Genomic DNA, 18,246 nt, shown 5'->3' on the forward strand with positions numbered 1-18,246 from the left:
TGATCTGACTCTTTCCCATTGTCTAACTTTACTGTTTCTGGAAATGGGAAAGGTAGTAACTGTCAGATTCAATAGAGTAGCAGCTCTTGTAAATTCCTCTTCCTCGGAAGCCTTACCCCACCAGAGGGTGAGTCTAGAGCTTCCATTATTGGAAGGCAAGGAACCGATCTTTGCAAATGTTTATATTTACTAGGCCTACAGCTCTGGTCTGGATAGAATAATCCTTCAGAATATGGTTCAGGGAGACATGCTGGTTTATATTAGCTGGAAAAAAAAATTAGAATGTTTCAGGAGTACCTGAAAAGTAACAGACTGGAGCCAGATAGTCCAGAGGATCTGAAAGCAGCTTCTCACCACCGCAGTGCAAATGCCACCCCTGTTTTACATGTGCGTGATATCATGACACACTTACAAAAAAGGTCAGTGCTACGCCATGATGGTACAACGTCTCATTCATCAATGTCTCTTCGCTTAACCCCACCAAGATCACCTCCTGCAATAGCCCAGATCATTTGGATCAGTGAATCTATGCAAATAATAATGGCTGTTAAACTTTAACGATGGTGTCTTCATGTATTATGAAGTCAAGATGAGTTAATAAAGGAAGAAAGCATCAGATGGTTTCTCTATGGTTCTCTCTATGGATTTCAGTTCCTCTATGGTGTTCCATTTTCCTGAGGCTGCTAACCTAAGGCAACCTACAAGTGAGATATTCCAGTTCTGAAAAAATCAGACTTCTCATGAGTAAACAGCTTACAATATTTTAGCTTAATTGCATTTGCATAAATTAATTATGGATACATTTTCACAATCAAAAGTGGCATTTTGATATCCGACTCTAATTAATCTAATTCAACAGGACATAATTATGTTCCAGTGTCAAGTTCAAAATTGAACACTGTAGTACACAGAGATAAAACTTGACTTGAGACACTGCCATAGTTCTTTAAATCTTCAGTCTGAATAATTCAGATGAATCTGAACATAGCAGCTGTATTTACACAAACCATCACTGGTTGCTTTATTTATGCAATAAATTGATAGAATCACAGCTCCCTTTCATTTCTTCCCAATTCAACTTCTTGACCACATCCATTGAAAAGTATAGAAGGCAAAGCTTGCTTTATATTTACCCTATTTAAACCAGCAAAATTTTCATTCTTGCGACAGATCTTTGGGAATATTTTATTCATTAAAATAGGGTTACATTTCACAAAAGTATACCAGCTTTTCTTTATCTCTTTTAATACATTAAAGTCTGGTGTTGGCATAATGAAATATGTACTGGCGGGCGTTTTTGACAGTCATGTTTATTAACACACACTTCTTTTTTAGGACAGTTCTTTAAAACCGAAAGAAAAGTTGCATGTAAAAATTACCTTTCAAAGCCACATTCCAAATCATCCTTTGTTCGAGCTGTTTGTTTTTGATGTTTTGCATATGTGAAATCTCTGAACATGTAGGGTTGCCATGGAATTGTTAAATATGGATGTTGTTAGTACTGGGAATAAATTAGGGAGTAGAAGCCCATATGTCCTGTAATTCCCACCAGACAATAACTGCAACAGATAATAAGAAAATATGCAGTTAAAGACAATACCCTTGACCAGCTTTAATGGGCTTGGTGGTCCATCATTTTAAATGACATTTTAGGAATTACTGGGTAACTTGATATTTTGGAGGACAAAATAAAGCCTTTGATCCACCTTTTTAAAAAGGGTTTCCTTCAGCACCAGTAATCAGCCATGTAATAATCATACTACTTTTGGGGGGTGCTTGTATTTTTATTTTTATTTTACAGGTAGTCCTTGTTTAGTGACCGCAACTGGGACCGGCAACTTGATCGTTAAGTGAAGCAGTCACTAAGTGAAAACGTGACTGTGTTATGATCTTACTTCAGCTTTCCTTTGCTTTATAGACCTGTAAATGGGAGGACTGGCTGCAAAGTTACATTTTCATCACCATCATAACTGCGAACAGTTGCTAAATGAAGTAGTCACTAAACAAGGACTACCTGTATTATGCAAACTATTTTTTAAAAGTCTGCATACATAGACCAGCATTATAGGATCAACACTACTACAAAGTTAATTATAGCAATGAAAATGGTAAACAACTGTTTATAAACTAAAGAACTGCAAAAATTTGGCCATATTGCTCAGAGGTCTTTGGCTCTTTTTTGAAAAAGGATTAATTCAAACCTTGATACACAATGCATAGCAACAATCTATGCTGTAAATCAGGTGTGCATGTCACCTTCCATCTCATTCTTAAATAATGTTCTTAGCCAGCACCCTGGCCTGAAAAGAATAATAATTTTTAATATCTAATAATCGATTCCAATACTGGGTACATAGCTAAAAAGAACATATGCGCCCTCAAAATACAGGGACTGAGCCAGAGTCATATTAACAATTCTGCTGAGGTCAGCACAAAATGCAAAAATAATAGGGCAAGACCAAGCTATATGGGTTAATGTTCCAAATCCTGAACTATATCGTCTCCAGTAGGGTAATTGCAACTAACCATCATTTGATTTACCAAAACAGGACATTCAGGCTTGTTATATCAATAAGCATTAATACTTAATAAATAAGTAGTATCAATTTTGCCAGCTTTATCCAGATTCCTATAAAAAACAGTTATTGGTTTAGGAACTCCAGGTAATCACCAAAACTTCTAACCATTGTGAAACATTAGGAAGAGCAATTTCATATAGGCCAGATAAATTAAGTAACAGATGCTTAAGCTCAACACACTGTCAAAAAAGTACTCCGAGTTAATTCAGTGTTGTTTTTAATTCTGCAAAGCTGATATGTTTTTAAAATCAGCTTCCTCAGAGCTGAATTAATCCAAAGAAATAGCTTGAAAAACAAATGTAGACACTATGTTTAAACTAAGATTATCTAAGTACCAATATCAGGACCAGATTTCAACTACTTTAATAAAACCACTTACTACTTTATGCTAATCCTTCAGGCTCTGATCCAGTATAATATACAAACAAGAATCTTTACCATCAGGTTAAACACAATCTTTACTTCTCATAACTATAATACTTTATTTAAATCATAATGATCATATTTTGTGGGGCAGAACAAATACAGAACAGACACTTGTAAAGCTTAACCTCTTTTATTTTTTTTAATTAATTGGTTTTTAAAAAAACAGACAAGCAAAAAAATAAAAAAGAAAAAATTAGTACAAATATATAATATCAGTAAATAGAGAGAGAAATGGAAAAGTTGTACAGTTAGCGCTCAGTGTATCATAGATGAAGGATTAACCATAAAAAGCAGAATATATTAAGTTATTTTTCACAAAAAGGAAAAGGATTTAAAAGTCTTTCTAAATCTCTGAGCTGAATGCCAATATTTAAAGATAAATCACTTAACAGAAAAAAGAGGAAAAAAGAGAAGAAAGAAAAACTATTAAAATCATTATTGAGTGAATATTTAATTTCTATCTTCCTCTTTGTTGTACTCCTACTGATATACAATATTTATAAACATTCAAGATTTTCATATATTTCTAATTTTGCTTCTTTAATCAGTTCTATTTCCCCTTAAAAACCATACTTCAAATGTTTCAGTTTGCCTTGCTGCTTAAGATATAATATATATGGAAGCCATTCCTGCTTGAATTTGGTCAAGTTTCTATTGTGAATATATGCTGCTAATTTTGTCATTGCTGCATATTTTCCAAGTTTAAGTTCCCAATGGTAACAAATTTCTTTTCCAATGTTGTGCTAAGTTTACCCTTGCGGCTGTCAACATGTATCTTAGTAAACTGTGATTCTTTGTTGTTGTTGTTGATCTGTCCTGGAATTATGCCTAATTTTTGAAAAAGTGGTTTCCATTCAAATGTAGATTCTAAAACTTTCAGCATGGTGATTCAGATCATAACCTATCATGATCTTTTCTTGATCTATTCGGAGTTATGCATACAACAGATAGGTTGCTTGGTTGGGTTACATGGAAGATTGTATGAAGGAAGGATTCAAAAAAGTTGAGACTGTAATCACATCCACGCACAATCAATGCCCCCATCCTTTTTTTTTTTTTTTTGCATCTGTGATACATGTAAAAGGCTGGAACTTCAACTGCATGGTTGAAGCCATCATCTTTATTTTTTGCCCACTATACTTCCATTTTTATTCTGTCCAATTAAGTTTCCACCTTGGGCATAGATGCCCATGAAATGGGGAGGGCAGATGAAAGCAAACGACAACAGCAATGTTTGCAGAAGAGTCAAAGAAGTCAAGATGATGGCCAGGACCATGCGATCATCTCCCCCCTTTGTCCATGCATGTGATATCAAAATGTGCAAGAAGGGTGGGGTTTCATTTGGTTGCAGCTTTGATAATGTGGTTGTAGACACCATCTTGATTGACTCTCTGTGATGATGTCTCTGCAACAGATCTATAAGAACAGTGCTGGAAAAGGGCAATACTGTACTAGGAATAGAAATCAAAGGACAGCTCGTAGCATGTCTGAGCTAATATAAAAGATGGGATCAATCAATCAGATTTAGAAATTAATATTGGCCAGGTCTACCCCTGAATAAAATCCCCTGAATTTATCATATTTAACTGTAATAAAAGGTCTCGTACAGTACTCAGCCTTTTTGAAAAATATGAGTTCAAGCAGTCTTTCTATAATATAAGAATTGTTTCCAGAAAGAGAGAGGATTTGGACCACTGCAGTAACAGAAAAGTTAGCATATAACTTTCAAATTTGTAAAGGTTCCATTAGCCAAACGAATGTATTTACTAAATTGTAACATTTGTCTTTCTTACATTAGCAAACCTGTAAATGGTTTGCCTAAAGATATTTGTAACAGTTACAATTTGAGTATTTCTGGGTATTAATTATTTTTGCATAGTTACAGTGATCTCTTTTTCTCGTTCCCACAGGTCTGAGTTCTTTCCTTATTGAGGACAATTATAAATCAGTACAGTTCAGGACTATTTCACAAAAACTGCAACATTTTGGCTTCTCCAGGGAGGTGTTCCTAATAATGGGCTCTGAGCATGCACTTAGTCCATTTAAACAACATATCAAAGATCTGGAAGCCCAACAGGAGCAGTCTGCTCTGCCTAAGAACATTTTCCTGAGCGGCCAAGCCCATTTTTATAAACCAGCGAGATACTTACGTTATTTAACTGTCTCCAAATTCCAAAGGGCATTAACTCTAGCATGTTGCAATGCTCTTCCCACAGCAGTTTTGGAGGGCTGATTTAAAAAAGCTCCATATGAGCTGAGATTGTGCCCCTGTGGACAAGGGACTATTGAAACTACAGCTCACATCCTGCTATACTGTGCTTTCTATAAGGACTCACGGATCCCTTTTATAACTCCCTATTTGATAAAATACCCAGGAAATGCTGATCTTTTTTATGTACAGTTGTTGCTAGCTGATCAGTATGATTCAGTTTCTTTGAACGTAGCTAAATTTTGTTATACTGTCTGTAAAATTAGGCAGACTTGGATTGCCCACAGATGATCCTGCTATTAATGTTATCATGTTTTGTTTTATTTCATTTTAATGCATTTTTATTTCTATTTGTACAAATTTGTATTTTATTTGTAATTCCGGTCTGTGACCGTAATAAAATATTGATTGATTGATTTTCTTGAACTACTACTTCTTGAACTACTTGTTCAAGTAGTTACGAAAACTAAAAACAAGAAAACATTAAACATTAATACATTGAAAATGCAGTAGGACGGCATTCTACTATTTGGGCCCTCCAGATATGCCACGGAGGGTGGGAATTCTGAAAGCGATAGTCTCAGTATATCTGGAGGGCACCGGGTTCAAAGTCAATCTACGCTCATTCATTTTAAAGCTTGTCTTCTGCATGATTTAGCAATCTCATTATGACTTCCTGGCATTCTCTTCCATGGTGATTGTATGGTTGTCAACAGGAGCAGGAAATTAGAACCAAAGAAACATTTCCAAATCTTCAACTGCCAACTATTCTGAGGAAATCTACAATGAATATTCATGGTGTATTTAAGATCTCTCTTCCTAAATAATAATAATTAAAAAGATATGCTTTTCAGGTAAATGAAACTTTGCTACATGAGAGGTTTTTCTTTAACACAGTGAACCGATACAATCTTATTAAAATTTCTTTAGGCATTTCTTTCCCAGGGTTCAAGGTAATCCAAGCCAAGGTGTGCAAAAATTTCTTCCTCACTTGCAGCATTCAGAAAAATTTTCTGGAAGGAGAAAAAAGCTCAGTTTAAATTAAAGGAGATAATTTCTAAAACAACTTTGTTGTTGTTCACGGTCAGGTTCCAAATGAAAAACATATTCTTATTCTGCAAAGTATACATATACAGAAAAGCAAATAAATAGCTTTTTTTCTCCTAAGCATGTCATATTTTTAATTTAGCATCAGTTAAGGCTCTGCAGAACTCTTGCTTTATCTCAATCAATTATTTCATAAATATTGCATTTATGTAACATATATTCTTATTGACCTTTAACTACACTTAATACAAAATGCCTGTTTTGCAAATGATTTCAGACTATGAATTCCATTCCTGTATTTCTTGTTATAGCTTCACTGATCAATAAGGTACAAGAAGCATGAAGTGAACAATCTTAATTAACATTTTAATCAATAGATGGTTGCAACTTCACCAAGCTCAAATTTCTTACTATATTAATGCATAACTTGCTTTTTTAAATATATCCTTTAATATTACAAATGTAGTATTCCAAAATGGTTGCCAAAGAAGCAGATCCTGAACTCAGAATAGGATTTCCCAGTATCTTTGCCAAACTTTTTTTTTTCAGAAATGAATGAAAATGTCTTTTGCTTACTGGGCTGTGATCCTCAGACTGAATATAAAGGTAAGCTATAAGTATGTTAAATACATCAATAATAATAATAATAAATAAGAATGCATTCATAATATTTATTAATAATTAATAAATTAATTACAGAACAGTAAGCCTGCTTTCTTTCTTTTTTTTAACCTCCAGGGTTAAAAACCTAGAGATTCTGCTTTTATTTCAAAATGTGTGATCACGTTGTATGAGTTCCTGCTTCTTCTATTGCTCTGTTAGAAAGCAGCCAGGAGGAAGAAAAGATAGAACCGGATTAGGGAAATGTAGACAGAAGACTTCACCTTTGTCTCTTCAGGTTTAGAAGTTAGCGGTGTGCCTCTGGGTTGAAACCTAGGGATCCTAAATTTGAGATTTGGGATAGTCTGTATTTTTGTTTCTTGAACAATGTATTTCCATGGCTGAGTCAGTCTTATGCCACAATTTCACCACCTTCATTGCCAAAAACAGACATTCAGTTCTATAGCATCTCTTAAAAAGTGTATTAGTTTAACCACCCCTGAAATCTGACATTATAGCACCCATGAATGTCTCAACGCTTTCCATGTTAAAATGCAGCCAGTGATAGTAGGCAGGAGCAACTGAGGAGTTTCCTGGGCCAAACCTCCCAAATTTGTTACCAGGTTTTTCCTATGCATAACATAGCTGACAAGTTAATATCAGAATTTCTTTCCCACATCATTTAGAGATCCAAGCAGATGGCTCCATGCCAGCAAAGAAGAAGTTAGGAGAGACTCAGAAACTCAGAACTTCGCTTTGTAGAAAATCACTTCTGTTCATCTCCATGAAGGCAAACAAAATTTATACAAATACACATACATATACATACTGTATGTGTGTATGTATGTATGCATGTATGTATGTATACATACACACACTCTGAAAAAAGAGTGTTCTGCCCTACAACCAAGCTTTAATTTCCCCCCTCTCTGGCTTTACCAATTCCCAATCAGTTGAAGCCTCTGTCACCCCACCCATCATAACAACAAATAGTGCTGGAAATAACTGAGCCAAAATGATGGAGAAATGTCACTATTTCCTGTTACAAGAAATATTTACAGTAGTCTAATAACCATATTTAAGACAAAAGGAGAGAAATAGAAAAAGAAGTAGCAACAAAGATATCCTATAGCAGATGCATTTTTTTTTTTTTTACATCTATCATGAACTTGGCATATACTGTAGGTATGTATGAAGTGTAGACTTTGTCTCAATCCTGTTGGGCTTATAAGGTTGTATGGAGTCACATGGACACTGAGATATATTTTACTTAGCAGTCTGTTTGTACTTTCCACTACTGCAATATCACAATGCCCATCCCAAATGAGTAGGGCATATATCAAGTCTGTAATGGTATATGGGAAAGACCTTGGGAGATTGGGCCAAGAGACACTGCCTAGGGAACGGTCAGATAAGAGACAGCATAGCCCAAAGCTGAATAGTGGGCAGGGCAAGAGGTCAGAAGAGACCCTCCCTAGTTTCTCAAGCTGTAAAGGAGATGAAGGAAGAATTGTACAATCTACAGTATTTCAGTCTTACCAGGTAGACCAGACAGGAAACATGATCAGATGAGCTAATTCTACTTTATTGTAAGACTACATTAACAGAATTTTGCAAGTCTGAAGGTACAATTCTCTTCCGTCTCCTTTACAGCTTGAGAAACTAGGGAGGGTCTCTTCTGACCTCTTGCCCCGCCCACTATCCAGCTGTGGGCTATGCTGTCTCTTATCTGGCTATTTCCTAGGCAGCGTCTCTTGGCCCAATCTCCCAAGGTCTTTCCCATATACCATTACAATGTCACAGCAATGCTGCTTTCATCAGACTGAGTCATTTCACACACCACACCTATGGACACTGCTGTCTGGCAACATTTTCATAATCAACAGTCTTTTAATCTGCCCTGCCCAAATTATTATTTGAAATATATGGCATTAACAACAACAAAACTGTCTATAGTTTAAGAAACAAGAACAAATAGATTTCTAGTCCTTTTATTCCATTTTCATTTATCACTTTTTCAGGTAGATCCAGCCCTGAATTTAGATGACTCAAAATAATGTATAACTAAAAGAACACAAAGAGCATTTTCAAACTGAATTAACAAAATAGTAATTGTTTCTTATTAAGCAGGAAAGTTACTCGCTACTCCTTTTAAATATGGAATGTTTTTTTTTCCCTGTCAAGATTCAATAGGATATTGGTTTTTGCAGATTTTTAAACCCAACTTTAGCCCCTCAATTATAAATATTTTTCAAGTCGCAAGCTATCATCATGGAATTGCTTTAAAGTCACTATTTCAAATTACACATACAAGTTAAAACTGCAATAATCTCTGGGAGTTCATGGCTGGAAATTACTACCATGGATGTTCCATTCTGGATAGAGATTTGATGTTTCATTAAATGAAGTGCCTATAATGAGAACCTCTCTCACAGAGCTTTTTTGACATTAAGCTCCATGGACTGCAATGTCAACAGCAGGGCATCTGCAGATTTGGATACATTTTATTCAAGCTTCTGATTCATTCATTTCCAGTTGGTTCAGTGTGGATATATGGATGCATTCTCCATTTCATGGAGGAATATGTCCTCATGATTGATGTTCAGAAAACCACAGATGACCACATTTTCACAAAACAGAAGGATCACATAAGCAGTGGGTTCTATCTGAACTAGGCTCTGGAGATGCAGGAATCAAGTCAGCAAATGTTAATTACCGTTCAGAATAGTCTGAATCCAGGAAGCAAGGAAGGTAGGCATCCATGAGGCAGAGGAAATGAGCCCCAGCAAATGGAATCATCACAAGCAGTGAAATAGTTGCAAGAGTGAGGATAAAAGCCTAAAACAGACCAACGAATGTACGAAGGCCAACTACTCCAATTAACTGAGCTCTTTGGAAGAATGAATATGCAATAACTGTAACAGCTCTATGAAAAAAACCAGCTGACTTAGAGGTCTTCCATGAGCTGCATTAATGAGCATTCCTACTGTCTGTGAGTTGGCAGAAAAGTATGTCCGCATACAATTTATGTTATGCTGCTTCCATGATTGAGCTTTACTCTCCTTCAGCAACGAGTGCAGGGGATGGTCCTTTCTTTACAGATTTAATGCAGGACAGTTTCAAGACGACAACTGGAGGATTCCCAGGTGTCCTTTTCCCTCCCACCCAGCTTCCCTTGCCAGCAAGAAAAACAAAGATATCTCTTACTCTATGGTCACACAAAAAAGCTCACTTTTTTCTATTATCTATTTTTTTCCTAATCTACAAAACCACAAATCATAAGTGTATTTTTTTCTGTTTTATACAAAAATTCTATAAGGGGCTTCCAGTCAGTCATAAATGTATATATTGTCTTTTCTCTCATCAAGGAAGTCAACTGTGCAAGTTCCATCATCTTCACCAACCATTCCTCCATTGGACTCATGATGTAACTTTAGAGAAAGAGGTAAATTTATAACTGTACTTATAACTGCTGTGAAGAAGATCAAAAGCTACTTCTTTGTATCTTTCTTTTCTATTTCTATTTTACATTTTCTTCTTTTCTTGCATTTTTAGCCTTCTCTTTGATTTCTTTTTCTTTTTTCTTCTTTATATTAGTTTGTATTAGCTTTTATCTTTGCTTTTACAATGAGAGAGAGAGAGAGAGAGAGAATGTGTGTGTGTGTGTGTGTGTGTGTGTGTGTGTGTCAGTCATTAATTAGGGTTTTTTTAATGAATAAGAGATAATGGGGAAAGAATAAAATAATTGGTAGGAGCATGATCCAAACAATGTTTTCAGGAGATGGCAGTGACACTTTTAGAGAAACAAAACTTTCTTAATAATTGCTAGAACAACATCTGGCTTGTTCCTCTAAATCATAAATGTGAAATTTCAGGCTTCCCCCTAAAGAAGGAAAAAGTGCTTTCATTCCTTGTTCACCAGGAATATGCCAAATATATTTAATTGTTCAGTAGTCATGGCAAAGTAAACATTAGACAATGAAGAATTATAAATGTCTTAATAACACAATTATCTCAGCAGTCCAGCTAAGTGGCAGTCCAGCTAAGGTCTGGCAAGAAAAACAAATGAATATTATTTCGTGTATATAATTACACAACAATCAAGTTATATATTTAAAAAATGGGACTGGAGAGTTTAGGCAGGAAAATCTATCCATTTGTATAACAATTAAAACATTTAGCAGGAAATAAATCAATATAAAAAATGAAAAGGACACATAAGTCCAATATCTGTGGATTCAGGAGCTGGTTAGATTCTAAATAATTCATAAAAAGGAAAACCCAGATAGCTTGCTATCATGCTGGATTTATTTCGCCTAAAGATTTAAAAACAAATGTAATAGAGATTTCTCATTTAATGATTCCTATTAATTGTATGGGCTATTTGTAGCCTTTGGCTAGAAGCCAATGGCATGTTGAGTCAGCTAAATGCTACCCTTCTGGAGGTCCTCATTCTGAGTCACAGATCTGAAGGCATTCATTACGTTCACAGCCAAGACAGAAAAGTAAGAATAATCTTTCTGATACCAAGTAATGGCTAAGGCTATTGCCTCCAGGTAATTATGGAAGTTATATTATATCTTCCAATTATATCTCCTCTTGAAATAAACCATGTCAGTTATTTCATATTCTTAAAAAAAAAAAAAAGCTCATGTCCCTAGAAGTAGATCTTATCCATTCTGTCCACTCACATGGAAAGTCAATTCCATGTTGCAGAAAGCAGAAAAAAAAGATCAGTAGATCACAGCAAGGTCTGGACTGGGGGTATCTGTGGGGTGGTAGTGATGGGTTAAACAGGGGATGGGTCTCCAATCACTTACCATCTTGACTTTTTTAACTCCCCTGTCCCCCCACAGACGTCCCTGCTTCTCTCTCTGACACAGAATAATTTTATAGTCTCTTTTGGGTCTTGACAGAAATTTTGGAAGTTATATGTAGGAATGCACTGACGCATGGAGCAACCTAGGAGAGCTGGGAATTAATCAAGGCACACAAGTTCCATTCATGCACTTTAGACTTTTGCCCACATAAATTAAGCTGATAGAAATGCATTTGAATAGATGGAGTGATCAAATCCAAATATCTAGATGCTCCTTTTATTGACATTCACTTTCCTACAACTCCCAAAATAGCACTTTGAAAGGATTTTTTTCCCTTGCTCTCTTATTCATTTCAATCCTCTGAGTCTGCAAAATTTGGCAGTATATCTCCTAAAGCACTGAAGAATGAATAATACTGAGCAGAGGCATTAAAAGGGGAGATCCCACTGCGGTAACTGACAAGCCTGGGGTGAAGATCACTAGAGAATGAAATACAGTAAATGATCAATTGGAGATAAGCCTAAAAGTCTCTTCTTCCAAGAGTAATTTTCTTGATTCATTTCAACCAAGAGTTCAGCCTGGTTTTGGCACTGAAACTGCCTTGGTTGCCCCACAGAATTATCTTTGCTGGGAGGGGAAAGTGAGATTATATTTATTCTTCAGGACTTGACTTCTTCACAACTTCCAGCCATGATATTCTATCAAAGAAGCTCTCTGAGAACCTTAGGATCTTGTAGTAGCTCCCCTCATCTGGCTGTCTCCAGATGACACTTGGGGGGTTGTGGTCAACTGCATGGCATTTATGTGCTGAGGTTCTGCAAGATACTCTAACACAGAGTGGAATCATTCAAAGGCATAGAGTAGCAGCTCTCTCTCCCCTTTCCATCAGATCCAGGACAGGTAATGGAAATGTTGGATCAGTACCTGGCTGTGATTAGGGCCAGCAAGCTGAAGTTCTGGTCAGGCAGGATGGAGGTACTGACAGTGAATGCTTTATAGGTCCACATGAATGACATTCAACCTGCTATAGAAAGGATTGCATTCCACCAAAGGATCAAGTCTGTATGTTGACAATACTTTTGGATTCATCACTGTCTCCTCTGTTGCATAAAGTGCCCTTTACCAGATTAGGGCCATGTATGAGCTCCAGCCTCCTGGGACCGAGACAACCTTGTTTCCTTAATCCTTGTCCTAGTATTGGTGTAACCATAATGTGTTACATATGGGACTGCTCACGAAGACAATCCAGTTAGTATAAACTACTGCAGGAAGATGACTGACTGGAAGTGGGCATTATGACTATATTATTTCAGTTTTATGGGATCTTCACTGGCTCCCAGTTCCTCCCTGGTCCCAATTCAATGTGTGAGTATTAAGCTCTAAAGCACAGCTTGGGACCATAGAGTCCAAAGATTGTTCTTACTCATATTCTAAAATTATCCTGGAAAGTCCTTTCCCATGCTGAGACATGGTGGGTAGCTCCCCAAAATTCAGCCTTCCCAGGTAGCTCCCTTTCTGACTCTGGAATGTCCTAACCAATGACATACAGTAGAACTAGTGCTAACATCTTCGTTTCTCTAGCACCAGGCAACAACTTTTTTTATTCTTCCAAGCCTTTTCATATATTATTTTAGTAATATTTTAATATTTTAAACATGGATTGTATAGACGATTTCAATACAGATGTGTAGCTAATTGGATCCAGATAGCTGCAACCTATCTCCTTTTGAACTAATTTGTGTGCAGTAAGTCTCTTAGTCTTTATACATTGTGTCTTAATTCCATGTGTGTGTGTGTGTGTGTGTGTGTGTGTGTGTGTGTGTGTGTGTGTAATTATAAATCTATGTACCTGTGTGTGTCTACAAAATGATAATGGAAGATGTAGATACAGACAGATGTGTCTCCATGGGAATGTGTTTCTTTATATATACATATGAATATACATCTAAGCCCCACTAAAAAGACTCAGTTTTGAAGGTGGCACACACACACACAGAGACACACACACAAAAGTGCACAGTAATATAAAACCACAAAACGTAACTGCTCTGCTCAAATTCAACATTGCAATGACATTAAGGACAATAAGGGGGGTTGTAAATCAACCTGGATCTTCAACTAAAAAGCAGCTGCGACTCAGAGTTCTCCTCTTCCCTTTATCTGTAGAAGCCACAATAGAGATTTAACATTACCAGCAACAAGCAAGATGAATCAAAACCTTTTGTTCAGCTATCCATTAAACCGAGCGGGAACATAATTTTAATGGATATATGGATCCTATATCCTGGTCTGGCTGCTATTCACATCTATCACGTGATTATCAGTTATTATGGCCTTGCCTTTTATGTTCTTTGAAGTCTTCCTCTTCCATGCTTTATATGCCATGAATGAAATGGATTGCCATTTCTTCAGCAACATCCACAGGGAAGGTCAAAACAAACAAGATGGCCATCACATCATCGTGATTTAGGCTCTTCACCTTTTGTATATGCATCAGTGTCTCACGTACAAACAGATGGGCTTCAGTCAGGATGCCCCAACCACCAACTTCCCTGTTCTGGCACAGACACTTCTATAGCTGCTGCTACATTTCTTCTACTTATGGTTTTATGCCTTTTGAATTAGTGAACCAGTTTAAAAAAAAAACAAATATTTTAGGAGCTGCCAACCAGTAACTGTCTGTAATATATATGAAGTAATAATTTTTGTTGAAGATTTGTAATTAATTATCTATAGAAATAAGACATACCGGTATTGTAAGAGATTTCTCTTGGAGGGAGTTTATTAGGAGCTCCAATTCCAGACCTCCCTATACTTTTGAATATCTAGTTAATATTGTTAAACTGTGATTTCCAGAACTCAGCACTCTATTGCAGGAGAGATTTAACCAAAGCTGAAGAGAGTGATAGCATTCCTTTGTTTCTACTGAAGCAGCCATTCGATTTTTAAGATGTCATATAGGCATTATATATGGGATTTTCAGTATATAGACCACAGCTTGATTGTCTCTCCAGCAAGTCATTTTAACCTTATTTTGAAAGTTTGGTGCTTTGGTGGGACACTACAGGGTTAAATAAATGCTTTAAACTGTTTAAACCATGCCTCTCACCCAAAAAGAAGCTGAGTTTTTCCCCCATTCTGGGAAGTGTTAATAGGGAAAAAGGATTGTAAAGCTTCTGAGAAATGGGGAGATTTTTTAGCTTTTCCTGCTCTAGTAACATCGAGGCATCCATATTGTCATCTAGTGGAATGCAAAACACATTAAAAAATAGACAGAACTTTGACTGCACCATCTCAGCTGCCCTCTTGACTTTTTTTAACCATACCCTGGGACTCCCCCAGGTATCATATATAAGGTTATAAGACTCCCCTGCAAGATATACACATACAAGTCTCTTCCATATAAGTTTGTACAATTCAGCATTGCTCTGTAAAAGTATTGAGTGATACATACATCCGTTGTCTGCATGCAAGACATCAGGGGAGCCTCAAGACATGGTGGTTGTGATGGTGCAATTGAAGGTCTAGCCATTTTGTATGTGTGTTACAGGCTTCAGTCACACTGTTGTGGTAGCCATCTTCCCTTTTTGAACCACACACTACAGATTCCCCAGCAAGGTGTCAAAATAAACACATACAAGGCTCTTCTGTATACATTTATGCCATTTAAGGATCAGCTTTGGACCTGCAGGACCCTAAAATGTCAGCTTGTTTCAAATTGCATTTATCTGAAATCTGGGGGGAAAAAGTGAAATTGTTAATTTACTTCAATTTTGCAATGCCATCAGTTCTTTTATTAGTATTGAGGAATTTACTGTAGCTCTGGCCTTGAGAGGGAGGTAGGAGAGGGAAAACAATAACTCAGCCACAGGGAAGTAGACAGTGTGAGAAAGAGACTCAGAATAGCCCTGCCTTGATCCTGTTGTCCTTAAAAAGGGGCAGTGAAGATTTGGAACAGGCTTTCAAGATTCTGTTTATATATCTTTCAACAATAAAGTAGCATTCCTGGAATCCTTGCGGTACCTGTTTCTTGACCTGGCCTACTTTGAAGGGATGACATTAACCCTTCCTCACTATGCCCCTCAGCTCCTGGGTACAAGTAAGCTAGTACTTTACAGAAGCATGGCTTCTTCTCTCCTCCATAACTGGTTCCCACCCCACTTGCAAATGATCAAACACACATAACATGTATGGAAAATGTGGATGAGATGGCAGGGAATTAATGTTACTACATGATCTGAGTTGTAGCTCAGAGGGTAGGACGCTGTTTGAGTGCCCAGTTTTGAACAGGAGGAAAGAAAAGAGACTGGGTGATCGTGCCTGTCTCAGTGCTAGTAGCCTATAAGAAATGAAGATGATCCATGGTTGGTTTCCAATTGGCCTGTGAGGGGCTGGGGTATGGGAACAGAGTGAAGACTGTTCCACTTGGAAATGCCCACAGTCTAGATGCCTCACTGCCTTCTGCGGACACAGATGATAAATATGCAGAGAGCTGAAATGGATTTTATGCCTGCAGTGACTTGAAGTCTGAACTGTGACCTGGTGTTCCCAAGTACTGTGAGAATGTGAACATACATTTTACTTTGCAATTGAAACTGAAGCAAATCTTACAAGATGGTCTGAGAACTACCATTAAGAAACAGCAACAATATTCTTTAGAAATGTGTATGAGTTGTTCAAAATTGTTAGGACACCAGCTGTTGTTACAGTTGCTGTCATATATGTTTCAAATGGGGCTGAGGGACATTATATGGGAAAAGTGTGTCACTATATCCCATTGCTCCAGTGGGGTTATCCAACACAAACAGCATCAGCTATGCCAGCAGTAGGATTCTCTATCCCAGCAGTAGGATTTCTCATCCTCAGCAACTTTAACATGTGTGGACTTCAGCTGGGGAATTCTGGGAACTGAAGTCCACACTTCTTAAAGTTGCTGAGGTGGAGAAACACTGTTCTATTTGCTATTACCTAAAAGGGGATAACATTCATTGCCCTCAGAATTCCTTTTTAAATTTTGTGCAGGTTTTTTGGTCGGGGAGGGAATTCACACATTTGATGAGAAAGCAAGGCAAAATTAATTTCATTATGAATCTATGCAACAGTGATAGATCAGATTGAGACTTACGTCCAATGAATTCTACTCAAAGCATCTGAAAAGAGCTAATATATGTACCTATCACATTTGGTAGCCAAAACTTTTCTGAAGGACACACATCACAGCTTCTCCTAAAAAAAGATTTTAAATGGGAAAATAAACATAAGAAAAGTACTTGCAATAATAAAAGGGTCATAAAAACGGCAGGGCAAATTCAAGAGCATTATAGTTATGGCTTTTATTAGAGATGAAATATGTAGATGGATAATTGGCTGACAAGGAAACTAGCTTCACTGAACGTATGGGAGGGAGCAACGGAATCAAGGGCGAATGCAGGTCATCAGAGCTAGCGGAGATGAAATAAAAGATAAAATCCAAAAGGGCAAATGGGATAATAGCATGAATTTTGTGTTGTGTCGAAATGGGGAAGAGGCAATTTTGCACTGTGTGGTACCTTATACATTTGTATGTTTTTCACTTCAATAAAACAGTCTGCATGGGTAAACAATTTAATTTGCCTCAGGCATTATACTATGCAGCAAATGTAAATTTTATATTTAACTAGCATCGTTTCATACAAATATGCGCATATAGCTCCTGCTTTAAAATCTAATCTACCCCAAATCCAGCAACAAATATAATGGCAAATATATTAGAAGGAAAGCCATCACTCTTTGAAATAAGATTATAACAAACTCTGAACAAGGAATTTTGTAGCATAAGCCATCGACTCTGAGCCCTTAAGAAACATCAAGAGAAACTGTATTAAAATATTCCTTGGAATTTATTCTAATAATTCTAAGCATGACTACATTTTAAGCTAATATGAACCAAGATCATACATCCTAGGTCAATTTATCATTGAATAAATTTTGCAACTAGAAATAAGCACAGCTGTATGAATGTATAAAATGAAAGCTTTTTGCAATATGTAATTTAAGAATAGATATCCTAGCTAATTTATTATGGCAATATTAAAAGAACAACAACAATGTATTGACAGATTGCTTGAATTCCTGAAATCCAGATTAACAGAAAATATTGTAAATCCATCCAGTTTATTCTCATTCTCTTCCAAAATGTTTATATGCACACCATGTTTTAATTCTATTTTGTCTGAGCCCACATTTCATTAGAGCCTTTTCTGTCATGGCACATGCCCTTTTGAACATAATTTCCCAGAGATTAGATGGACCCCAGTCCTGTTGGTCTTTCGTAAGGCTTTAAGGACATGGTTTTGTCACAGGGCCTGAGGATCTGGATGTGTGGTAGAGCCTGTGTAACGGTTGTCACTTTCACCATGGCTACAGGTAACATATGTGTTGTTTTTATTGTTTGGGGGGGTTACATGTTTTACTTACAAACATGTGAGGGGGGGCTGGGAATGCAGAACGTGGTTTAAAAAATGCTAACTGTAAATTAATTTCTCTGACCACTGTCAGATTTCTGTATTCAGTTTGCGTAATGAAG

The 18,246-nt window shown here is 36.7% G+C and overlaps 1 protein-coding gene across 1 annotated transcript in view; it reads right to left on the reverse strand.

Annotated features, from left to right (window-relative positions):
• Positions 1-6,140: 6,140 nt before the first annotated feature.
• The window catches only part of DNTT (DNA nucleotidylexotransferase), a 144,872-nt gene continuing 132,766 nt past the window's right edge, over positions 6,141-18,246 (reverse strand). Inside the window, exon 11 of the mRNA XM_007424395.1 lies at positions 6,141-6,227. Within this exon, the coding sequence (XP_007424457.1) occupies positions 6,141-6,227 (87 nt within the window). The remainder of the gene's footprint in view (positions 6,228-18,246) is intronic.

Source organism: Python bivittatus, unplaced genomic scaffold, assembly GCF_059951505.1.
Source record: "Python bivittatus isolate LINGU-HERP-01145 unplaced genomic scaffold, Pbiv_v1 ctg000780_np1212, whole genome shotgun sequence".
Classification (NCBI taxonomy): Eukaryota; Metazoa; Chordata; class Lepidosauria; order Squamata; family Pythonidae; genus Python; species Python bivittatus.